The sequence below is a fragment of the Mobula hypostoma genome, chromosome 27 (assembly GCF_963921235.1).
Source record: "Mobula hypostoma chromosome 27, sMobHyp1.1, whole genome shotgun sequence".
NCBI classification, from domain to species: Eukaryota; Metazoa; Chordata; class Chondrichthyes; order Myliobatiformes; family Myliobatidae; genus Mobula; species Mobula hypostoma.
The window spans coordinates 26220203-26246765 of record NC_086123.1 but is presented as its reverse complement, the minus strand read 5'-3'; the positions used below and the strand labels follow the sequence as shown (position 1 = coordinate 26246765).

The following is a 26563-nucleotide window of genomic DNA, read 5'->3' as shown; positions in this document are numbered from 1 at the left end:
AGAGAGAGAACTTTCTCAGCAGTTAACATAACAAAGAAGCCATTTTGATTAGCCTACTCAGTAACATAAAAGAAGAAACCCCTTACAATAAAAGTTCACATACCTCTGGCTGGGAGATGGCACCATCGTCCAGTAAATGGTAACCATCAGAACTTAAGGCTCAATATAAACACACAGAAATTCAGTAGAGGCCGGAAATCCAAAGCAACACACACAAAATGCTGGAGGAATTCAGCGGGTCAGGCAGCATCCATGAAAATGAACAAGCAATCGAAGTTTCAAGCTGAGACCCATCTTCAGGACTGAAAAGGAAGGGGGAAGATGCCAGAATAAAAATGTGGGGGAGAGGAAAGAGGATAGCTCGATGGTGATAGGTGAAGCCGGGTGGGTGGGCAAAGTAAAGGACTGGAGAAGAAGAATGGACTATAGGAGAAAAGGAAGGAGGATGCGACCCAGTGGGAGCTGATAGGCAGATGGGAATAGGTAAGAGGCCTGTGTGGAATAGAAGAAGGGGGGAGGGGTGGGAATTTTTTTACTGGAAGGAGAAATTGATGCTCATGCTACCAGGTTGGAGGCTACCCAGACAAAATGTACGTTGTTGCTCCTCTACACTGAGGGTTCCCTCATTGTGGCTCAAGAGGAGGCCATAGACCAACATATGAACATATGTTACTCAGTATTGGTCAACGAAGCACATGATGATCACAGTTTGGACACACACAGAATAATTCTAATTTCTGGGAAAATTGCACAATCCAAACTGATGCCCCACTGCCATGAGGTTTAGCAAGTGCCTGTCTAAATCATTCACTAAGTATGTACATATTTACCCTGCTGGCAGCATAGTTAGTAATGTTTAACCATAAATTACTGTGAAACTCTGGTGTTCCACTGGCTCGTGGACTTAGTAAACTCAAGGTAAATACACAATCCAGTCGGGTGTGGAACCATTCATGACTTAACAGGAATAACTCAACATGTTAAGCAGCATCTGTGGAGGCAAGAATGAGGGGGAGGGGATTGAGGAAGAGGGCCAGTATAGAGAAGTGTGGTGGAAAGTGAGACAGAAGCTGGTGGGTGATAGGTGGAGCCAGATGAGGGGGCGGGGGCAATGATGGCTCAATGGAGCCAATTGGTGGGGGGAGGAAGGAATGAAAAATGTGAACAGAGTGAGAAAGAATCTGCGTGGACTGGTGGGAACGGGAAAGGAACCTATGGATAACCTGGTGTTGCAATGTTCCAATATGTCATTATGGCAGGAATTATTACTGGAAAAGGCAACAGGTTTACATATGTAGAAACAATATGTAAACAGCCAATGAAAAAGAGGAAGACACTATATTTATGTATATTTTCTTTATTGAGATAATGCGCGTACTAGGCCCTTCCAGCATGCCACCCGGTAATCACCACTTTAACCGTAAGCTAATCATGGGACAATTTACAATAACCAATTAACCTACCAGCCGGTATGTTTTTGGACTGTGGGAGGTAAGTGGACACTCGGAGGAAACCCACGCCGTCACGGGGAGAATGTGGCAGCAGCAGGAATTGAACCTAGGTTGCCAGTACTGTAAAGCGTTGTGCTAACCACTACACTCCCCTCCCACCCTGTAGAGCTTCAATTTATCAGTGTTGACATGAATACATTAGGAAAGAAAATGTGATTGGTACTAGCTCCATTGCAACCATTTCATTCCTGGTTTTGACCTCATGCTGAGCATCTAACCTATATGCTGCCTGACCTGCTGAGTTCCTCCAGCATTTTATGTCTGTTGTTTGGAATTTCTAACATCTGCAAAATCTCTTTAGTTTATAACCTGTCTAATGTTGTTACAGAAGATGTTAGTATGTTAGATCCAGGTGTCAGATAGGCTATAAATTAGGAAGCTGTGGATTTAAATCCAGTTTAAATGTACCATTGCCTTAAATGCATTATCTTCTTCTGCAGAGTAGTACAATGATAAAAGCTTCATTCTTCATGAAACTGAGTTTTGATCTGTCTTTGTACACTGACTGTTAAGGAAGCCTAAGGCTATTTTTAAAAAGCAGTAAAAAAAAAATGCCCAGTCTCTTAAACAAACTTTGTTCCTCATTCAACCACCCCAGAAAGAGATGAACCAAAGTTCAAAGTTCAAAGCACAATTACTATCAAAGGAAGTAAATCATATACAACCTTGAGATTCGTCTCCTTACAGGCAGCCACAAATCAAGGAAATCCAGTAGAACCCATTAAGAAAGACCAACTTGTAATTTAATGCAAAAGAGAAAGTACTGTAATATATGGCAAGCCAGTCAGCGTCCAAAGAGAGACAAAAAGAGTAGTGAAACACAAATAATTAGAAATCATTTGCTGTGAACGCAGCTGCCTAAATAAACGACAGTGCAGACTGTAACATCGAACCAGTTAACTGGTGACTCCCTTCTCGCTGTGGCAGGAGCGATACCTCGCTCCCTCACCGGCGAAGGAGCGCAAGCCTGGGAGATGTCGTCAAAGTGCTGGGACGGACTGCAGCTTTTGATGGACTCAAGATCATGTCTCTGGGGGCTTTGCTATTGCTTTCAAGGTGTGTGTGTGTGTGTGTGTGTGGAGGAGCTGATGATTTTGCTGAAGCAAGTAGGGGGAGGGTTGATTCTTTTGCTGCTTCTTGGGTGTGGCAGGAGTTGAGGGGCTTTGGAATCCTACGTTTTTCTGTCTTTCATTCTTTGGGGATTTTTCTTCTGTTTCATGGACGTCTGTGAAGAGGAAGAAATTCAGGCAGCATACTGTATACCGTTCTCTGAATCACTCAACCCTGTGTATGTTCAAACAGATCCTGGCTAATGCATAGCTTAACTCTAATTTGTCATCCAGAGCTCTTAATATCCTAGGCCAAAATTACCTTTAACATTTGAAAATGTAATCTCCCTTATCATTTATGAATCAATTTTTGCACTGAAGAGTGGTGTTAGTTGTCTGTTGCAGTTACAATGAGAACCTTCCTTTTGGGCCACTTGTACACTCAACGCCAGACATTAGTTGAACGTTCCATATCATTCGCCTGTTAAGAGTCACTATGGTCTTGTGGGACAGGAGCCATATACAAGCAAAACCTAGCAAGAGGAGCAAAAGGCCTTCCCTTGTGAATCCTTGAGTTTTCCAGACCATCTAACCGATCAAGATATGCAAGCACTTATTGTTTTGTTTCTGATTTCCAGCTTTTGCAGATTTATTTTCCTTTCTCCACTGTGTAGGAAGCACTTTGAGAATTTTGGAAATATGCTGAAGTAATGTGGAAAAGCATGCGGTTTCAAATGTTTTCATTTCTCATTTTGTTTATGCTTGCCAGAGAATATTAACTATTAGCTGCTGTCTAACAGCTATAAGTTACATTCATGCAGAAGAACAATAAAGAGATCCCGAGGGACTGCACAAATATTTACCAGTGAAAGGGGAGTGACTACAAGTGATGGTGTGGACATTTGTCAATGCACCGATAATTTGAGATGGCAGGGTGCAGAAGACTTGGTGGAATACCAAGTTTTACAACACCACAGAATATACTTGACAGATTTATAGTTAAGTTGAAGAGTATGATTAAAATAGGTTAGAAGTTCAGCAAAGAACATTGGGCGGCATGGCGGTGTGGTGTTTTACAGCTCAAAGCTTTACAGTACAGGCAACCCAGGTTCAATTCCTGCCACTGCCTAGGAGGAGTTAGTACCCTCTTCCCCATGACCACGTGGGTTTCCTCTGGGTGCTCTGGTTTCCTCCCACAGTCCAAAGACATACCGGTTGGAAGGTTAATTGGTCATTGTAAATTGTCCCATGATTAGGCTAGGACTCAATCAGGGGATTGCTGAACAGCAAGGCTCAAAGGGCCAGAAGGGCCTAGTCCATGTTGTACCTTAATAAATAAACAAATACATACATACATAAATGTTCAGCAAAGAGTTTGCAGCTCATAAATGATTGTCAGCTGTAGATTGGCTCTGGTATGGAAGAGAGGTAGGGACAGTAAACCTGAGCATCTTCGTAGATGAGCCTGTGGAATACAAATGGGCCAGTGTTTATATCAATAAATTGTTCCTGGACTTGAGCCTTCACATTTAAGGCTGCAGGTAGCTGCAATTCATTCAAGGCTTAGATAAACAGATTGTCAAATAGGAAAGAGAAATGGTACCAAGTTAAGTCAGTGTCCTCCTTGCACATAAACAATGATCTCGAGTAACCAGCAAAAATGCATTCAAAAAAGGACTGAACTGAGGATAAACTTTCTTGGATTCTGGAGTTGAGTATGCAGAAGAAAGGAGATAAGAGACTGCTCAAAATGCTTTGTTTTGTTTTAAGAAAAATAGCAATGGAACCAGAAATTAATGCCGTATCACTCAGTAACAGAAAAACAGCAGGAGCAATGGTGTAGTCAGCCAAATCTGAGGTACAGAGGAAGAGACCTATTGCAGCATGGTCACAGTCGATAAAGGATATGGCTTGTGGCTTTGCTCAGGTTGACTCTGATGCTGTGGGAAGCTCACTACAGGAATTTGATGAAAAAATTGTGGGAGAGATTCATAAAGAGCAGAAACACTTTCCAGTACATTTACAGAGTGATAACCAGCCAGAGGCTGCTGCGATATATGGGCTGACGGTACATTCTTCCTCGTCTGTTGGTGAGGAAATCCATTTTAATAGTAGCCGCATGGCACCTGAGTAAAGGCCATTGGGATTGTTAAATTCGACGAAGTGGCCACAACGGAAAGTGACTCATATAAGACGGGGGCAGAGTGAGCAATGGCAATGTTTCATGAATAAGTTAGGTTTACATCGATAAAATTAAGCTGGGAGGGCGAGTACACACATTATCCAAGAGTGGAAATGGCACAAACTTCCCATGGGTTACAAAATATGAGATCTTCTCCAATGTAGAACCATTAAAACAGTGGCCAAGTCCTAAAATGCAGTTCTGGAAGCTTCCGGTGGCAGTGGAGGTGCCTTCAAACCCACAGCAACCTTCATGCCAATGACACATCAAAGTTGCTGGTGAACGCAGCATCTCTAGGAAGAAGTACAGTCGACGTTTCAGGCCGAGACGAAGGGTCTCGGCCTGAAACGTCGACTGTACTTCTTCCTAGAGATGCTGCCTGGCCTGCTGCGTTCACCAGCAACTTTGATGTGTGTTGCTTGAATTTCCAGAATCTGCAGAATTCCTGTTGTTCATGATAATGATCACAGTTTAGTGCAGGCTACTCACATTTTACAGGCCCAACTCATTCCAGTGATATCGTTTTCTTTAATTTTTGGAACTGAGCTGAGTCTGAAGACAATGTAATGGGGGGATTTTTCCAGGCTTCACTCAAAAGCTCATCCCCGCTCTGACTTCATGAAATTAGGCCCCATCCTAATCACACAGAGTCTGGATGCCTGCTCCGGTTTCCCAGGAAGAGTCAGACAGACGTTGTGGACACATGCCTGTCGCAGGAGGGGACTCTACAGGAAGGTATGATGTTCTTCAGCACTCCAGATCAAAGTCACGAGCATATGGATCCATGGATAGTACAATCCTGTGTGAGTCTCACACATAGTTGTCAGTGCCGAGTGGCGAGAGTTTGTAAATCTGGTAGGAGCAAAGGATGTTGGGAACGGCGAGGGTGGAGTGTAGGGGAACAGGTGACGGAGAAGGAATTCCTGGAAATGGGGGTGGCGCAAGTGCAGACATATCCACCAGGCAAGGTCGTTTGAATCCATACAAATGGTTTATTGATCATTACAGAATGTCTCTCTGGTGCTTCCCGCTCCCTCCGCTCTCCCTTCCCCTTTTCCCACTCTCGGTCCACAATAGAGACCCATATCAGAATCAGATTTATCATCACTCACATGTGTCATTGAACTTGTTTTTATTGCGGCAAAAGTACAATGCAATACATAAACTAGTACAGTACTGCGCCAGAGTCTTAGACAACCTCGCTATATATATGTGCCTAAGACTTTTGCACAGTACTGTAAGTGAACAGATAATGAGCAGAAACAAGATATTCAAACCCAGTGGGGAGAGTGACATAAAGGAAAGGACAGCAGAGTTAAATGTACAGATGAATTTAAACTTAAATAATGATAAGACCATAAGACTATAAGATATAGAAGTATTATTAGGCCATCTGGCCCATCGAGTCTGCTCTGCCATTTTATCATGGCTGATCCAATCTTCCTTTCAGCCCCAGTCTCCTGTATTCTCCCCAGATCCCTTCAATCCTGACCAATCAAAAATCTATCAACCTCTGTCTTAAATATAAGGACTTGACTTCCACAATGCCTGTGGCAAAGAATTCCACGGATTCACTGGCAAAAGAAATTCCTCCTCATCTCTGTTCTAAAAGGACACCTCTCTATTCTCAGGCTGTGGCCTCTGGCCTTAGACTCTCCCACCATAGGAAACACCCCCTCCACATCCACTCTGTCAGAGCCTTTCACCATTCGATAGGTTTCAATGAGGTCACCCCTCATTCTTCTGAATTCCAGTCAATACAGGCCCTGAGTTATCAAACGCTCTTCATATGACAAGCCATTCAATCTTGAAGTCATTTTTGTAAGCTTCCTCTGAATCCTCTCCATTTCAGCACATCCTTTCTAAGATAAGGGGACCAAAACTGCTCACAATACTCCAAGTGAGGCCTCAGCAGTGCTTTATAATGTCTCAACATTACATCCTTGCTTTTATATTCTAGTGCTCTTGAAATGAATGCTAACATTGCCTTCTTCAGCACAGACACTACCTGCAAATTAACCTTAAGTGAATCCTGCATAAGGATTCAAGGACTTTGCGCCTCAGTTTTTGTGTATTTTCTCTCTATTTGGAAAATAGTTAACTCTTTCATTTCTTCTACCAAAGTGCATAACCCTACACTTCCTGACACTGTATTCCATCTGCTACTTCCTTCTCCATTCTCCTAATCTTCTAAGTTGTTCTGTAGCCTCTCTACTTTTTTAAAACTACCAGCCCCTCCACCTTCATATCATCTACAACCTTTGCAACAAAGCCATCAATTCCATCATCCAAGTCATTGACATATAACATGAAAAGAATCAGTCCCAACACGGACCCCTGTGGAATGCCACTGGTCAATGGCAGCGAACCAGAAAATGCTCCCTTTATTCCCACTCTTTTGCCTCCTGCCGATCAGCCACTGCTTTAACCATGCTAGAATCTTTCCTGTATTACCATGAGCTTGTAAAGCAGCTTCAAGTGTGGCACCTTGTCAAAGGCCTTCTGAAAATCCAAGTACACATCAACTGATTCTTCTCTGTCTATGATGTGATGCTTTCAAACCGAGCAAGGATGATTAAATCAAGCAGAGGGATTTATGGAAGTAATTCAGAAAATGTGTAGCTCAGGTGGTCGATGGTTAGATTGACTTGTTCTGCAATCTTGGCAATTTACTTGCAAACATCTCATCACCATGTGAGGAGATATCATCAGTGCACTGTTAATTGAGGTGTGTCCTCTGAATTCTTGGCCTTCATATACTTATCCATCAGCTGATTGGTTGTCACTATGGAAACTCAATTGTGACGTAGGGAGGAAGTCTCTTCACTGGTTGGCCGTGTGATGATCTTTGTGGAATTTTGCCAGCATTGGCTCCTAAGTAGGATTGAGATCTACATGTCTGTTTACAGAATTATTTCCGTACGTCACAATTGAGTTTCCGTAATGACGGCCCTTCAGCTGCTGGTATATAAAGGCCAATCATTCAGAAAACACCACAATTAACAGCTTACTGATGATGTCCCCTCGTATGATGATGAAACATTTGCAAATAAATTTGCCAAGATTGGAGAACAACTCAACCCAGCCAGAGGGAATTATACTACTGGTTGCCTGAGAAAGGTTGAGCCTGGATTGGCGATGTTAGAAGACTAAGTGAATTTGACTGAGGAAAGTAAGGCATTGTGATGCTTGACAGAACTGGCATGGATCAACAAGTGCGGTCAGATCTCATTGGGTGTTTAAACACAATAAACATCGGTTGGAAAAGGCAGAGAGGAGCTATGTATATATGTGGTTTTTCAATGATCTCTTGGATATAACATTAGATACTGTCATCAAAGTAACAAATACATGCCTTCAATGAAGCCATTTACTCCTTATTGACTTATTTCATCATCAATCATTTACAACCCTCAGAGTTCAAGAAATCCAAAATTCGCACTTCTCCCGATTTTACTTCTCAATGGACTACACTCTGCCCTGAAGTTATGCCTCTTAGCATCTAACCCCTGAGTCCACTCCTCCTTCCCTATCTTCTATTGTCCACTCTTCTCTCCTATCAGATTTCTTCTTCTCCAGCACTTCACCTTTCCCACCTACCTGACTTCACCTGTCACCTTCCTGCTACACTCCTTTGCCTCCCCCTCACCTTTTTATTCTGGCGCCTTCCGCATTCCATTCCCGTCCTGAAGAAATGTCGACTATTTATTCTTTTCCATAGATGCTGCCTGACCTGCTGAGTTCCTCCAGCATTTTGTGCATGTTGCTCTGGATTTCCAGCGTCTGCAGACTTCCCTGTGTTTATATCAATCCTATCAATTCTGCACGAATAAAGGTCAAAGGTGCTGTCCTTTACTTGTGAGGCCCTCTGGTTTTGAATAGTCTATCGAAACTCATAGTTAGGATTCACAAGAAGTGAGGGTAACCCTGGTGAGGTATCAAAAGAGATCTGCTGAAGCAAATATTTTCAAACATCTAGGAGAAACATGGAGAAATTTTCTTAAAGTAAAAAGAAGAATCCGTTCTTCTCCACCTTCATTTCAGAAGGATGCGAGTAAGATGTAATCACAAAGAAGCCACACCAGCAGCTGTACTTTGTTAGCAGTTTGAGGGTATTTGGTATGTCAACAAAGACGTTCAGATTTCTGAAGATGTACGGTGGGGAGAGCCCTGACTGGGTGCATCACCGCCTGGCATGGAGCCTCCAGTTCACAGGATCGCAGGAGGCAGAAAAAGGTTGTGGAGTCAGCCAGCTGTATCACGGGCTCAACCCTCCCCACCATCAAGGATATCTTCAAGGGACAGCGCCTCAGGAAGGCGGCAACCATCGCAAAGGCCTCTCATCATCCAAGATCTGCCGTCATCTTGTCACTACCATTGGGGAAGAGGCTAAGGAGACTGAAGACCCACATGCAATGATTCAGAAACACTTTCTTCCCTCCGCAATCTGATTCCTGAACAGTCCATAATTCCATCAAGATCATCTCACTATTCCTTCCGTTGCTCTATTTATTTATTTTATAATTCTTAACAAACTGCCCCCTGCTACAAAACAGCACATATCGTGTCATGTAAGGCAGGGACAATAAACTGATTCTGATGTTGCTCTGGATCAAGTGTAGACATTGCCCATCAGCAGGAAGACATTCCTGGTTCAGATGGTTTATGGCCTGACAAGGGGATCTGTGCAGAAATTAGGCAACAGTTTGGGAAAGGACTCAGTAAGTTCTCGTACAGCTGTGCTTCCTGCAAAGGAGGGAAGAAAATCACCAGGGCTTTAAATATCAACCTTCTCGTGACTCGGTGACCTCTGCCCGTGTTTGTCCCAGAAGCTCGCGGGCAGGAAATGATCCGCAGCTACTTCCTCCAGTTTTTCAGGCGGGGGCTCCAAATTAATCCTACAGTATGAGGGAATGCTGGCTATCGTTCAATGAGTGTTTCTGGCAGCCAGTGAAACAGATTGTCATTTACTACAGGAAGGTAGCACGTCCATGCACAACCCCAGGAAAAAGTCACTGTTCCCTCGGTCTATTAATTGAGCAGGCTTTTTCTCTGGTTCTGAAGTGAGACATACTGTATGTCACAGTAGTACCGGATCTGAAGAACAAAGCCACTCTTGCCTGGCGTCATTGCTTTTGCCGAGTAGAAAACAGAAGGATATTTCAAAAGCATATGTGTGAACAAAGTCTCCCAAGCTTCTGAGGAAATTGAACAGCTCTTGGCCATTATCTTGACTTCAAAGCTATTCACTCAACAGCCATATGTACACTTTAAACTTCTCAGCTTAGAGATTGGATCCAAAGTGCACTTCAAAGAAACCTTGCTTTGGTTATATCACTCCAGCTGTTTATTTCTGGGCAGAGTAGCGCCCGTCAGGGAATTAGCATTTGGCACTTCTGTACACGATTCTCCTCAGTATGGCCAATGGCTTCCTAGCATCAGTTGCATACCTGAAGACACTGCTGGACAGACATAAATCCCATAGCACATGGCACTGCCATATCAATGGCTGGCCATTTTTCAAGAGATCTGACTGGGCATAGTACATGTTTGGGACACAGAGGGAAGGGGATAAAATCCAATTGTTGGGGACAATATTTTTCAGTGACTGAAGATAAATGCCTTAATTTGCCCACAAAATTGATCCCCCTGCTCTTCACAACCCCCCCCCCCGAACTACCCTAGCTCAGAGGGAGACTCCATAACCAAGGTAACTATCCAAACTCACAGCATCCACCTTGCTAATTACACTGGAAATCCAGCTGAAGGCTTGCCAAGTTAGGCATACCCAGTCCTTCCCTGAGCCTCCTCCCTTTCAAGAATTAGCTTAGATAGAATCTCTCTTTTAATTCCATGGTCTCAGCTTCCCAAGATGAGGGGCTGCTCACTAGGCAGAGATAGCTGGCTGGTGATGCCTCAGCAGACTTTGAAAGGACAGAATACATGCGTGCCCATGAGGTAGTACCAGGCTTTCCTACACAGCGTGGACATCCCACGCTGTTATGCAGAAGACTTGGTGTCCTAATGAGTCCTCACTGACCATTTTGTTCTCCCCGCATTCCCATCAACCCCTCACCCCCCCCCCGACCCAGATTCTACCAATAACTTAAAAACCTGGGACAATCTGCAGCAACTGGCTAACCAACCAACAGAGATGAAAGAGAACACCAGAGCATCGAGAGGAAACCCACGCGGTCACAGGGAGAATACTCCGACTCCACAGTGACAACGCAGGGGGCTTTGATTTAAAACGGGTTGCTGCTGCTGCACCTCTACATTGTCCTGTTCTGGGCAATTCATTAACACACTACTTATAACTGACCTCAGCAGCCAGGAGGGCCTGCACAAGTTAAATTAAAACACCAAATTGGGATAAGCACGGAATAGGCCATTTGAGCCGCGCCCCCCAGCAGTCCCCCAGTTTAATCCCAACCTAATTATGGGACAATTTATAATGACCAATTAGTCTACCAACTGGTACATCTTTGGACTGTGGGTGGAAACTAGAGCACCCGGAGGAAACCCACACAGTCACAGGGAGAACGAACAAATTCCTTATAGACAGCAGCAGGAATTGAACACACGTCACTGGTACAGTAAAGCATTGTGCTATCCACCAGGCTACCATGCTGCCCAAGGTTTGCCAAGTTACGAAGTGGCTAGCGCAAAGTCCCAGTGCCAAGGAAAGGCAAGGTCTAAAATGTGATTTGAGTCAGATCTGAAACTGTTCAGAAGGTTGTTGCTGCCGTTTTAACTGTCGGTCCTCAATGAAAGCAGAAGTAAATCTTTCACTATTGCAACTGGCAGGCCGGCATCTGGAAATACTTCACTCCCAACACAATCATTATGAGCATGTGAACCTGGGCCCCTCCGAGGCTAATGTTATTCAGTGTGGATAAGTTTTTTTTTCTGGTATTCTCAAATATCTGCAAATTTGGGATCTATTCAGCAATCAAATGTGGTCTCCAACGTCACAACAAGGGATGGGCCAGTCACAATCTAACACTTTTGGTCTTATAATTTACAATTCAATTGATTTTACAGTGAGAGGTCATGCAGGGTTTCAAAAAGGAGGGGGGACATGTTAAACTCAAGCTTTTGCTTAACCAGTTCCAGTAAGCACAGGCTTCTTGGGTAACTACAGTTTGGTGCAGGTGAAGGGAAAGGCCGGAGATTTGGATGGCCTCGAGACTGCAGGGAGTAGAAGGAATGCTGGCAGCTAGTAATGCTTTGGAAAAATTAACAACAAAGACGTGGATAAAGGTTTCTACAACGGATGAGTTGAGGCAGAAGAGGGGAAAAATCTAACTATGTAAGAGAGTCAGAAAAGGTGTTTTTTTAAATATAATTGAGTACGGTTTATTAACTACCCCAACTGCCCCGAAATTTTCACACATAACCCCAGGTCCCTCTACTCCCTTGGTCATTTAAATAATTATTTTTTATTCTATACTGTCTTTCTTTATTTTTCCAACCAAAATGCCTTACCTCATATTATTCTGCATTAAACTCCATCGGCCATACATCATCCAATTCCACCAGCCTGTTTATAACTTGCTGCAACCTACACCCGTCCAATTTACAGTTCACCTCGCTGTCAGATTTTGAGTCATCCACAAGTTTTGAAATTGTGGCCATCCCATACACCGCATCTTTTTTAATAATTCCATGCTACCATTTCTTAAAGTATCTACTGTTTTGATTATTTCCTCCTTTGCTACTCCTTTGAAGAATTTCATCTCTGGTGAAGGCAAATGCAAACTACTCATTTAGGACCTTAATATTACACTCAGCACTAATATCAAAATGGTCGTTGTGATGTGTCTATTGTGGCAGTGTAGTGGGGAGTGCTTGTCACTCTCGCTTTCAGCTTCCACTGCTGGCTAGCAGTCTTGTGAAAAGGAGAGCTGAATGTGTGAGTCTCTCCCTGCCAGTACACAGCCTTTCCAACAGCAAGCCTCTGTAGTGCCTCCTCGCTGACGACAAATGGAAACTGAACTCCTTTTGGACTCAGGTTGAACTACAGAGGACGGGGAGGAGGTCTGGCCCCTGCACACGTAGCACACAGGCTCACTGGTGTGTGGACATGCCCTGGTGCTCGTGAATCAGATTCCCCAGTTATGGGTAAATGGCCCCACTGCTTTGTGGGCGGCCTCAGGAGAGACAAAGGCTAAATCTGGAGGGAAGACCCTAAGGCGGTTGGACGTCATTGAACATCCTTCTGGCAGCTCTGCAACCAAGCTGGTGCCAAACATACTGCTTCATAAGCTTTCCTTTGGACTACACTGGTGAGGCAGAGAGTGGGATCTTGACGACTGGGCATCTCAGGATCTCCATACCTTCCACCCAGGCTTCTGATGATGATCATCACCAGCCATTGTCCTTCAAGACAGACAAATGCCAACGACTTGATATTCAAGTTCCTATTTTTGTTCTTACAGGCCCAGTTTCGCTATATATTCCTTTTTCCCTTTTTTTATGCCCAGAGAACATTCTAGATTTCCATTTCATATAATTAAGAAAAAAACAAGTTTGATCCAGAAGTAGATAGCGTCTTTTTCTTCCAAAAACCAGGAGCATTAATCACACTCCCTAATTTACATTATGTCAGTCCTGGGAACCGAAGTACTAATGTTCACTTACGTAAAACTTTTGATTAAATCTGAATTGAGCATTTCCGTGCAGCTGTCTCATAAAGGAATGCCAATGTTTTGAATGTTTATAAATACTTGTGGACCACATGCTTACACGTTGTCTGATGACACATCACAGAAACATCATTACCACATGCTCTCCAGTACTTACAAGAGGCCATGGAAACCTTTGTGGCAGACACATTCTCCTGTTTCAAAGTGACAGGTCCCATTGAAGCAGTCCGTGCACACTGAGTCGCAGTTTTCCCCATAGGTTCCATTTTGGCATTTTAAGTCACACCTGTTAACACAAAGAATGGACTCATTACTGAAACGAGAAAAAAGAGTATGTTTAAACCAGCTAGGTGAGGGGGTGGAGATACGTCTTAACCAAAGGAGGTGTAAAGTGCTCTGCCAGCCTGAAGGTCACTCTTGGCCAAGGTGCAGCACCTGCTTAAACCCAGCCCCCCGCCCCCTGCCACCGATCAGGGTCGCGTGCACCCGTGGGAGCAGGTGGTTGATGGTCGTATGAGCAGCTGGTGCATATCACAAGTCCCGGTTATGCGACCACTGACACCAGGCAGACAATCTCTGAAAGGTATTGACAATGGCTGGGGTCACCCGTCTTGTAAAGACACTGCCCAGAAGAAGGCAATGGCCAACCAATTCTGTGGGGAAAAAATTGCCTAGAACAATTATGATCATGACTGCTCACGTCATATGACACGTCACATAATGACGATGAAGATGATTTAAAGCAACACGCAGGAAATGCTGGCGGAACTTAGCTGCTCAGTCAGCATCTATGGAGAGGTATAAACAGTCTGAGACCCTAAAGTTAGTTTACAGGATTTTCAAAGGAATTTGTGACTTAGGATTCCTATTAATTATCTTTATCCCTCTATTCAGTGCATCATATAGATTCAGGAAAAATAGTATCAAGCTCATTATGATGGTCTGCCTTTAAGTGGCATCAGCCTGTTCACTGTTGGACGAATGACTGCTAGCTGAACATCCACAAATCAATGCCTTTTCAGAAATAGGGAATAGACAAAAATGTTAGAATTCACTTTCTTCTTTGTTCACCCTAAGCTCAATGGTTCAACTTGATATCAGAGAATGTATACGGTATACAACCCGGAATTCTTACTCTTCGCGGACATCCAGGAAACAGAGAAAAAACCCAAAGAATGAATGACAGAAGATGTGAGAACCCCAAAGCCCTGTCACTCCTCCCACACACAAGCAGCAGCAAAAGCATTAACCCTCCCCCTCCCTCCACTTGCTCCATCAAAAGAATTCAACCCCACCACCCTCTAGGCAAGCAATAGCAAAGATCCCAGAGACTATGACCCAGAGTCCATCAAGAACTACTATCTATCCCAACACTTCGACATCTCAGACAAGCTCTCTCTTATCTTAAAAAAAATACAATACTTACTGAGCTCCAATCCATCCAGGATTACATTGCAGGCACTTCCCGGTGATGTGGTTGCAAGTATGCCCGTCCTTGCAACGAGGACATTGTTCTCTGCATCCTTCTCCATAGAAACCTGCAGAGCATACTTTATCACATCTGGTTCCATTCCAGCCAGGCTCACAGGCTAGACACCGGCCATCAGCGATTGTGCAGGGATGATGATTCTTACACTGGCCACACCTAGTGTTACACAAAAGAAAATTCATTCGATTGGTTAATTAAAGTATGGCTTTTCTTATACATTGAGCCAAAAGAAATGGCTGCTTATCTGATTAAATGGACTTCTTGACCTTTATTAGTCTGCTAATTTAACATGGAAGCTGGCCAATTGGACTGGTGTTCGCTGAAGTAGTTATTTCTAAGGTTCTATTTTCAGTCCTTTTCCTTCCGTGTCGGAAAACTGTCATCCTTTCCTGTTAACACCAATAGGCCAGGCAAAGTTCAAAGCAGGTCCTGAAGCCAAGAATTTCAGTTGTTTGGTCCTCTGCCTCATTATCATCTGGTCTCCAACTTTGTTAATTCATACACATGGGAAATGCCATGAGCTTGTATCGTGAAATTATGACCATGTCGGCATTAAATCTAAACAGTCAATGGTGATAATCGCTGCTATCATGTTGTCTGTAGTGTTATCTGGAGCTCAGAGAAAAGAACCAGCATTTTCACGTACAATTAATCAGGGGTTCACAACTTTTTTTAATGCCATGGATCAATACCATTAAGCAAGAGGTCCACGGACCCCAGGTTGGGAATCCCTGACTTAATTGAAGGTTCATCCATAATTTATATTATTTTAGATTCTATGCACCACTCTATCAAATAGCCCTTATAAAAGGTGGCTTATTAGGCCATTTAAAAGTCATCACACAAAATAAGTCTGGAGTCACATTTAGGCCATGTTAGGATGCATTCTGGAGTTAGGGTATCTAGAAAATATTAACCTCAACAGCAATCAGCATTCAGACCTGAATATGGATTGTAGGTTGAATTTAAAATGCAGCTTGGAACAGTAAGTTGCAGACCAGGAAACATCAGTTGACTAATATATGTCTGCATATGCATGAAAGCAATCAACACCCCATTTCATGAATCTGATTCAGAGACCACAGTAATTAAGATTCACTTTGGTGGGAGGATGTCACATGTAACTCAAAAGAAGTATTATGAGGGCATTGTAAGTATAGATCTTGTCCTGTTACCTTTGTTCTTTACTTATAAAAATGCTGCATGTTGGGTCGGGAGTCTTTTTTCCTTTCTCTCTCTCTCAACTTCAAATCTGCAGCTTGCGTGTGTTCCAAATAAAGATAGTTATATCCACCAGCTGTGTCCCTCTGGTGACTTTGTTCACAGTTACAACAATCAGACCAGCTAAAGATAGCAAATTTCCTCCATGAGGGACAACAATGAATCAAATGTGACAATTTGCTACTTTTCACAGTTATTATTATGTTTTGTGGCTGATGTTTTCAGAATCCATATTATTAACTGAGTTTAAATTTCACAGCTTGCCATGGTGGTATTTCAACTTAGGTTTCAGGCTTTTAGCATCTGGACCATCTGGCTAATTGTGCATCATCAGCTGGTAACAATCTTCCTGGGAGAACTGAGTTGATACTGCTCTTTTATCTTCAGGTAGTTCATCTTACTGCCATTTCAGTCCTCCATCTCCATTTTCTTGACCCCAAAGAAGAATATTCTAACATTATTTTAGAAGTTAGATCTTAAATAGATTTCAGAACCTCTATTTAATAAACAGCAAGCACCACTAATCACCTCAAAATAAGCATGCACGCAATGAAATGCCTCCTCAAATGATGTGGATATTTCATTGATTAATCAATTCTTAGTTAAATAGAGAGGCCAAGGGAAGATTTTTCTACCTTAATATGGAAAAAATAAACATTCAAATAATCTGTAGTGTGGGCTACTCCAGAGTTAAGCTTTGTCCATTGGTGTCCCTTTCAAATAAGGTATAAAGCAGGTTAAATAGAGACTCAGGCTGTCTCCATACCATCACATTAAATAACCTCACATAACCTGTTTCACATAGAAATTCTGGCATATTGGGCCTCTGAGCATGTTAGCGTGCCAGAAAATACATAGACTGGATCTTATAACTTGTACCACATTTTTATGGAATATTATAATGATGGACTGTTGGAAACGTGCATGTCAGTAGATGGATGAGGGCTGCCTACAGTAAGTGAATGATTTCACTCATGGCATGAACAAGTTGTCAAAGGTTTTTACTGTCAAATCTCTATAAAGTCTTCTGGATATCACTTTTTGCTTCGAGCTGAATTGAAGGGCCATGATCCACAGTTCAAGACAATCATTAAAAGGAAGAGAAAGTAAAACAAAAGAAACAAGATAAGCAGCAAGCGAGTGATCAGCGCCATCTACCCGCCTCTCGCTCACTATTGCAGAGGGAGGGTGTCTGTGTGTGATGGCCTCTCCCTCCTTCTCGCTTGCTGCTCCTGAGGGAATGTCCCTGCGTTTGAATGATTTCTCTCTCTCTGTCCCTCAATGCTGTCAGAGGATGCTGCAAGATTAATTGGCGCGGTTTGTGGATTGTGGACACTAATTCACGTTTACGATGTGTTCCAGTTTCCGGTCGCTTTTTTTTTTGTTGCTCGTTTGGGCGATTTTGAATCAGGGCAGCCTGCAGATAATGAACACTGAGCTGAACTGAAATACGCCTTCTGAGTTTGTGTTTTATATCCTGTGGTTTTCTTGTTTCTTTTTATGTTGCCATTTGTGCGATTTGTTTTTATTTGTATGTGAGGATGGGTTGTTCTTTTTTCCCTCTCTGAACAGTTTGCATGTTTCGTGACTGTCTGTGGGAAAGATGAATCTCAGAGTTACATACTCTGAAAATAAATATACTTTGAAATGGACACTCTCCTTCCCTTTGCACCTCCAATTTCAGAATTTCCTTCCCATTTAGAAAAGTCTTTGTGTTTATTCTTTCTAACAAAGTCATCCTGCAGCGCACTTTGTTATCAGAATTTCACTCTGGTGCCTGCTTAGTTTTACAACCCTTTTTTGCCTATTAACATTCTTGTCAGAGGGAGCAGTATCAGGCGGCCTGCTAGTGTAGTGGTTAGCACAGCGGTTTACAGTACCAGAGACACGAGTTCAATTCCCTTCGCTGTCTGTAAGGAGTTTGTACATTCTCCCCAAGGCTGCTCCAGTGATCTGGTGTCCGCCCACATTCCAAAGACGTACCGGTTGTCAGGTTAATTGGTCATTGTAAATCGTCCTATAATTAAGCTAGGGTTAAGTCAGGGATTGCTGGGTGGCGCAGATGCGCTGCCTGAAAGACTAATGGAAACATTTCCAACTTTCAAATGAAAATTGAAGAGTTTGAAACTGAGGGATTAAAATATCTTAATCTCTAATTCAATGGAGTTAAAATATCTGATTCAAAGACTCAAAGTACATTTATTTTCAAAAGTATATACCCTGAGATTCATCTTCCCATAGACAGCCATGAGACAAAGAAACACCTTGGAACTTGCTCAAAGAAAAAAACATTAACCTCCTCCACACAAGTGCAATAAAAACAAATTGTGCGAACGGCAACCAAAAAAGAAGAGCGAAAAACACAGAGCATAAAACACAAAATCGAAACAGTCCAGGCATATTCAGTTCAGTTCATTACCTGCAGGCCGCTCAGATTCAAAGTCGCCCAAAATAGGAACAAGAAAAGGGAGTGACCAGAAACCAGAAACACATCATAACGTGATTCTGCAGAGTCCAATCTGCAAACTGCATCAATTAAACTTTATCCAAGACCCAGAACTCTGACATCATGCTCTGATAGCATCAAGGGAGAAACAGACCATTCAGTTAAAAAGCCAACAGACACAACTCACCTAGTTCTCTGTAGTACACTTTGCTTTCCTGTACCCATTGTACAGCTCTCTGTGACTAATACTAACACTGGCATCAACACCCTTGCGTCTCACCAGTACTAACAATGGTACCGACTGCAGGAAGGCACAGTCGTGTACAGGCAGCATGGGAGTGTAGCGGTTAGCGCAATACTTTACAGCACCAGGGATTAGCGATCACAGCCCAATTCCCATCTGTAAGGAAATTGTACATTCTCCCTATGACCATGTGTGTTTCCTCTGGGTGATCCAGTTTCCCCCCGATTCCAAAAACATACAGGTTAGGGTTAGTAAGTTGTGGGCGTGGTACGTTGGCACTGAAAACATGGCAACACTTGCGGACTGCCCCCAGCACATCATCGGATTGTGTTGGTCGTTGACACAAATGACACATTCCATTGTATGTTTTGATGTACATGTGACCAATAAAAGCTAACGTTTCTTTGTTTTTTTCAACACTGAATAGATGTTTCTGTAGAAAAAAATGAGTCATGAACATCTGTGGTGGAAGCACAGCCTCCTACCATAGCACCAGCTCCAAAAACAGGACGTCCTCAGGCAAAACCACAGCTCACATTCTGTGAGCCAATACCATCTTGTTCCAATGAAGCAACGTCTCCGACAACACCATTAACGTGGCCGCTGCTAAGTAGCACCGCCCACAACGTCACCAACAGTATCTTAACTTAAAGCAAGGGTTCCTAACCTGGGGGTCTAAAGACACCTTGGTTCATGGTAGGGTCCCTAGCTTAAGAAAGGTTGGGAACCCCTGACTTAGGGTTACAGCCTGAACCTCAACAACCTATCTCACAACACCCTCACTTAAAGTAACAACAACAACATCCACACTTAAAGTTACAGCCTCACCTACGTCTGTAGCAACCTCATCTATAGTTCGAGCTCATAGGACTAGATGTTTCAATCCTTTTGATAAGCAGATGCTAACTTGGGTCATAGCGTAGAGATCTTGAGGTGGGACTTGGTGGGTAGCAGATGCTTCCCAGGGGCCATCAGGTGAGCACCACCCCCCCCCCACTTAGACGTTTCGCCAATTTAAGCCCACTACATCTCCAGAGGGCTCAACAGTGCAACTCGGCACCCCCCCCCGCCCCCACCTTCACATCTGGCCACCCATGGGTCATTTTAGGGCCCAGCTGCCATCATTCCTCTTCATCCAAAACCAGCGTCTGCTCTGTCCGGCTGCCTCTGAGAGTTCTTTCATAGCCTGCCACTGGCCCAGGCGTCGGACTCCCAATCCCTTCAGCAATCCAACCCAGGAAGTAGGCACAAACCCTGCACTGGGAATATATCCACCTTCCATCCACGCTACTTAGCGCCTGTGGCCAGCTCAGCGTATCTTACAAGTTTCAATCTCACAACACCCTCACTTAAAGTCACAATAGCAGCTTCCACACTTAAAGTAACAACCATACCTACATCTGTAGCAACCTCATCTATACAATCATATCGCAGTTACTGTAATACCATGGCAAGAGCAACAACTCAACCTGCAACACCAAACACCATCTCCACTTACAGCAGCAGTAGTAGTGCTTCAATCTAAAATAATCCTTGCTGCTGCACCTCCATTCTGCCTGCGGTATCACCAACTGTACCAATATCTCCCCTACAGCAAGACCACCGATTCCAAATCATAGTTAAATCAAATCAAATTCAAGTTTGGTTATCATTCACCCATACAGGAACACAGCCAAACGAAACAGCATTCCGGCAACATCTACCCCAAGAACGTATCTACTAGTCAGAGTCATACCAACAGTTTTACCACCTACAGTGATTCTTCCTTCTACAACCGCTCCAGTACAGGAGGACCACCAGCTACAGCAAAACTTGTGCTTCAGCAAACAGCACCCCTCACCTTTAGCAGCATCTTCAAACATAGTAACAACTACCCTTGCAGCATCTTGTTAGAGAGGCAAAGTGGAGCATACCCGAACTAGCTGCATCACGACTTGCTATGGAAATACCAATGACCAGGGACGGAAAAGTTCCAAGTTCAAAGTTTGGATTTATAATCGAAGTACGCATGCATACCATATACTGCACAACTCTGAGGTTCATCTTCTGCAGGGTAGCACAAAGCAAAGGAACACAAGAGAATGCACAAAAAACCGCACACAAGAAAGACCGTCACATATCCAACGTGCAAAAGATTCTGATTCTGAGGACAAATAGTAAAAATGGTAAACAAGTAACAGATGGAACATGAACTGCAGAGTCCCCGAAGTGAGACTACAGGAAGTGGGCAATTTCCTTCCCCTCATAAAGTACATGCCACAGGAAAGTAGCTGCTATAATCAACCCCACCCCCTCCAAACCATCCAAGCCACGCCCTCTTCTCCCGCACAACCGGTTTCAAGGTTCAGAGTTCAAAGTAAATTTTAGGATCACTTATTACACTTATTCCAGCAGCTGATGCGGCATGAATAAGTTCACCCACCATCACTTGCAGAGTTTGTCATCTTCTATGTATTGTTTTACAGCCTTTGAATACTTACATAAATTCTATTGTACTTACATTTTCTCCTGTAAATGCTTGAAAGGAAATGAATCTCTAGATAGTGCATGGTAACATATACATATTTGTTAATATACTTATTTACATTTTGAACTTTGAACCTTTGAACGTTGAACACCACCGTGCAGTCATACCACCAGTAACACACAACTGCACGAGCTCTAATCGTAAAACACAAGGGCTCTATCAACACCAAAAGCATCGCCACCACCAAACAGAAGCTTTGTTGCAACAGCGAATAGAAACAGCAACAACAATAATGATCACAAACATCCATTAGTCTTGCGAGACCATGGATCTGCGACTGGAAAGTCTTCACTCTCCAGGGCGCAGGCCTAGGCAAGGTTGTATGGAAGACCGGCAGTTGCCCATGCTGCAAGTCTCCCCTCTCCATGCCACCAATGTTGTCCAAGGGAAGGGCACTAGGGCCGATACAGCTTGGCACCGGTGTTATCGCAGAGCACTGTGTGGTTAAGTGCCTTGCTCAAGGATATAACACACTGCCTCGGCTGGGGCTCGAACTCACGACCTACAGGTCACCAGTCGAATGTCTTAACCACTTGGCCACATGCCCGCAACGATCACAAGCAAAACACATGCAAAAAGCTGGAGGAAGTCAGCAAGTCAGACTGCATCTATAAAAATGAATAAACAGTCGACATTTCAGGCCAAGGCCTTTCTTCAGGCATGGAAAGGAAGGGAGGAGACATCAGAATAAAAAGACAGTGGGAGAGGAAGGAGGATAGCTGGAAGGTGATAGGTGAAAGATAAAGGGCTGAAGAAGAAAGAATCTGACAGGAGAGGAGAGTGGACCATAGGAGAGAGGGAAGGAGGAGGTGAGGAGAAGAGGTAGAAGCCAGAGCGGGGAATAGAAGAAGAGGGGAAAGGGGGAGGGAATGCAATTCAATTCTTTTTTTTAAACATAAAGGGGAAATCGATATTCATGCCATCAGGTTAGAGGCTACCCGGATGGTTCCTTCACCCCGAGGGTGACCTCATTTGACACAAGTGGAGGCCATGGACCAACGTGTCCGAATGGGAATGCAAATCAGAATTAACAGTCACAGCGGCAGCTGCCCACCGTCCAGCAGCTGCAGGAGCCCCACAAGGACCAACTGCAAGCCGTGCATCAACAGGAGCAAGAAAAGGGATCGCAACCAAAAACGCTGACAGCATTCGCACCTCTGAGATGATAAATACTTTGCTGTCACTATTCCTTGCTATTGTTCCCAACAGGGACTTGGAGATGGTGATAGTGGACCTCTTTCTTGACTCCCACCCCCCACCCCCCTCAAATAGTCCATAGTGTGAAGCTTGTTTCACAATAAAGTTAGGTGGGAATTGCCAATAAACATCAGGAAGGGGGCAGAGTGGTTATGGAGTCCAGCCCCATCTCAGTAACAAGACACCCTGACTAAGGTTACGCGGAACCTCCCTGGCTGCTTGTGGTCCACTCTAGATCAATGCCTATCCCACAGATTTTCCTCAGAGCCACCCACATTCATGCTATAATTCCTGCCCAGTCCTCATATTTGGAAAATTTAGTTAGTACAGCAAGAATTGCTTTCAGCTGTGACTCCGTTCCACATTCTACACTACGCTGTGAAAGAGAAAAAAAAAACCTTAGCCTCTGGTTCCTTAAGCCTTGTGAAATTTAAACATGCATCATCGAGTTCCAGGCTCACAGTTCAAAACGTGTCCTTGCTTAAACTTGCATCCTGCAGTCCTCACAGATCTTTAAGCCTTACAGAGCTCCATTCGATACTGTAAACAAGTTCATCCCCTGGGTCCTTCCTCATAAAATAGAAACCAAGGAACTAACTGTAGTTCATTTATACCTTTTGACTTCTGCTCAACATGCACATCAGAAATTATTGAAGAAAACTGGTCATCTATGACAAATGCATGCTCCAGGATGCCAACCTGGGAGATTAGCCAATGGGAATTGGAAATTTGTTCATGCTGAACCCTGACCTAATGTTTCTGTGTGGGGATTAAAATCAAATGCCATGTAAACAAACATTCATTCTGGTGAACTGCCCTGTCATTGCCCTAAATGCTTTAGACAGGAATGACGGGAGAGGGCTAAGGGGTGAGGCCAAGGGGCATTTCATAAGCCCCACTGAAAACTTGGCCTCATTGCATTAATATTCTGCATGCCTTCCCACAAACTGTTGCTGCCTGCATGTTTTGATCAGATCTTCCTGTTGTCTAGACTGTTTTCCAGATTGTTTTACATTTTTCCTCTGCCTTGTGCTGGGATCTGATTTGAAGAGTTCCACACGTTTTTGCTTTAAAGTGTTTGCAGCCGCGTCACGTGTCTGGCCTCTGCCTGCTCCCAATCTCTCAGCCCCAGGAACACTGTCAAACTTTTCTGCAAGATCACTTTAGTCTTGTACTTGCAAACAGTACTTACAATCTACTAAACCCTGCTGGAAAGGCAGGGTGTCGGTACCGAAGCCGAGGGTCATGCTGATTCTGTTCGTTGTTCAGGGATGTTCATTCCTCTCTCCGTGGCACTGAGGCTGTGAGATTGTTCCAGCAGCCACGTGCTTCATGTCTGCAAGCTTCACAGAGATCTGCCCCGCAATAGGCCGAACTGAGAACAAGACTATGGGCCTACTCAGACCGCTCCAGGATTCCTATGAACTCCATTTAGCTTAGAATGCTGCTGCTAGCTTTTTCTCTTTGCATGATTTGTGATTTTTTTTCCCCCTCCTTCTCCGCGTATCGGGTGTTGGTCTTTTGTTTTTAAAATTGGGTTCTTTTGGGTTTCTTTTTTTTTGTGGCTGCCAGCAAGCTGACGAATCAAGTCAAGGCTGTATGATTCATACATACTTTGATAATGAATGTACTTTGAATCCTTAGAATCTGGTTTTACATGAGGCACTGTAGTTCAAATCAGAAGAATATAGTTTTGTTGCTTGTTTCTCAATTTCCCCACTCTTCTCCTGAATAATTCTACCCCGGTAATATTTTCCTCAATGCCAGCAGGCCTCTATCACCATGAAGGTCATGACCATTGGGCCAAATCCCTAATTGTAACATCCACGCGACTGCACTTTCTGTCCGGGGCCTGTGAGAATCATTAAACCAGGAGTCCTGCCTTGTACGTTCACATGTTGGGGGTTTGGGGTTCGATGCTCTAGCTGCTAATTTCCGAGTGGGCTATCTGTTAGTTTTGTGCAGGGGATGGGTTGGGGTGTTTGGAGTTTGCACGTTTTTTTTTGTGTGTGTGGGTTGGGGTGGGTTGATGTCTTTTCTTTCAATGACCCACTTGTTTTTTTCTGTATTTCCTGGCAATCTGGGGAAGGGGAATCTCAGAGTTGCATTCTGTATACATACTTTGATAATAAAATGGATCTTTGAATGTTTATATTGCCTACCATTGCTCACCAGCAGTGAGCCCAGCTGTGATCCAATTGTCGAAATGGTTACGATTAAGTGACCAGGTACGCACTGGGTTTAAGAACTCATCTCTCCATTGTCTCCACCATGCTGATCTGTCATATGACGTGGGCAATCATGGTCTTTCTATGACCATGATTGTTCTTTGCAAATATTTCTTCAGAAGTGGTTAGCCACTGCCTTCTTCTGGGCAGTGTCTTTACAAGATGGATGACCCCAGCCATTATCAATACCCTTCAGAGATTGCCTGCCTGGCATCAGTGGTCACATAACCAGGACTTGTGATATGCACCAGCCGCTCATAGGACCATCCATCATCGGCTCCTATGGCTTCACGTGACCCTGATCGGGGCACTAAGCAGGTGCTACACATTGCCCAAGGGTGGCCTGCAGGTTAGCGGAGGGAAGGAGAACTATATACCTCCTTTGATAGAGACATACCTCCACCCCAGTACCAAAGGTTTGTACAATACTAAATTTCTCTTCCTTTCACCCTGTGGCTCAATGCCTTTACGTGCTGTTCCAGCTCTGACAGGTATCAGTGGCTCACCCCTTGTTAGTACGTTATATGATCCTGCTCAACACCTCGGAGGGGATCTTTAACAATTGGCACATCTTGGGAAAATGACACTTTAACTGAGCGTTATGGTGAACATCTCAACACTGGAACATACTCATTGTTCACTGATCCTTTGAATTACTCAGCTACTGTAAATCTCCATAATGCATTAAAATTCTTTTGAGTAGATATTCCACATGCAGTTTTAACCTAAGGAAATGAAACAGAATAAGGCCATTTGGCCCCGTGTTCATCCCCTCTTCATCAGCCAAATAATAGTTGAACCTTTTCCTACAGTGACCACATACACTTCACAACAATGATTTTGCTTCCTGGATACTTTTGGGTGTATCTTATGGATTTTGGTCTGCTGATCATGAAAATCATCTTGAAATTTCCCCATCCCACACCATTTTTTTTGCAAATCACCTATGTTTGTTATTTTAATTCATAATTCAAGTCAAAATAACTGACGCCAAGATTAAGGAAGGCATTTTTGTTGGTCCACAAATCGAATAGGTTATCAATGACAGGTATTTCAAAGAACTTCTAGTGGAACTGGAGAAAATCGCATGGAAGGCATTCAAGGATGTTGTTGAAAATTTTCTTGCCATCTACAGAGCACCAAATTACGTGCAGCTGGTTGACAACATGGTTCAAGTATACAAAACCATGAAGTGCAACACGTCACTAAAGAACAGTGACAAACATGGTTAAAGGTTTCACCAGGACATTTCCGTCATGGAGAAATGGTATCAAGGCAACTGGAATCCATCAGTGCCGGCTGATTATTGTCAGACACTTAAGCAAGAATCTCAGACAATGAGTATAAATGAAAATCATCAACAAAACATTTTAGCTTAGTTGAACTATTGCAAAGTGTCAGCACCTTTATGCAACTAAATGCATTATATTCAATAAAAGTTCATTTCTTGTTTCTCCAAATTCCTACGTGATACAAGTAGTCCGAAATTATATTTGTGTTCAGCTTCAAGTGGACTTTCATAAACAAAAAAATTCTGATACATCAACACCACCGAAAAAAAATTGTTGTGCAGTGGAACTGATTGATGCCTTTAATATCTTGACAGTATTTACTGTTAGTTTTCATTATTACTAGGTGTACTGTTCATTCTGTGAGATTCATGGAAACAAGAAATTTCACTGTACTCTGATGAATATGACGATAATGTAATCTAATCTCAAATTCAAGCTCAATTGTCATTCAAGCATTCATGAATACAGCCAAACGGAACAGCCTTACTCCGGAACTAAGGTGCAAAACACAATATCAATAGTCACACAC

The 26563-nt window shown here is 43.4% G+C and overlaps 1 protein-coding gene across 1 annotated transcript in view; it reads right to left on the bottom strand.

Moving 5' to 3' along the window:
- Positions 1-26563, bottom strand: part of scarf2 (scavenger receptor class F, member 2) — a 103224-nt gene that overhangs the window by 51968 nt on the left and 24693 nt on the right. Inside the window, exons 5-6 of the mRNA XM_063034102.1 lie at positions 14817-15035; positions 13548-13676 (exon numbers count right to left, since the gene is read on the bottom strand). Of these exons, the coding sequence (XP_062890172.1) occupies positions 13548-13676; positions 14817-15035 (348 nt within the window). The remainder of the gene's footprint in view (positions 1-13547; positions 13677-14816; positions 15036-26563) is intronic.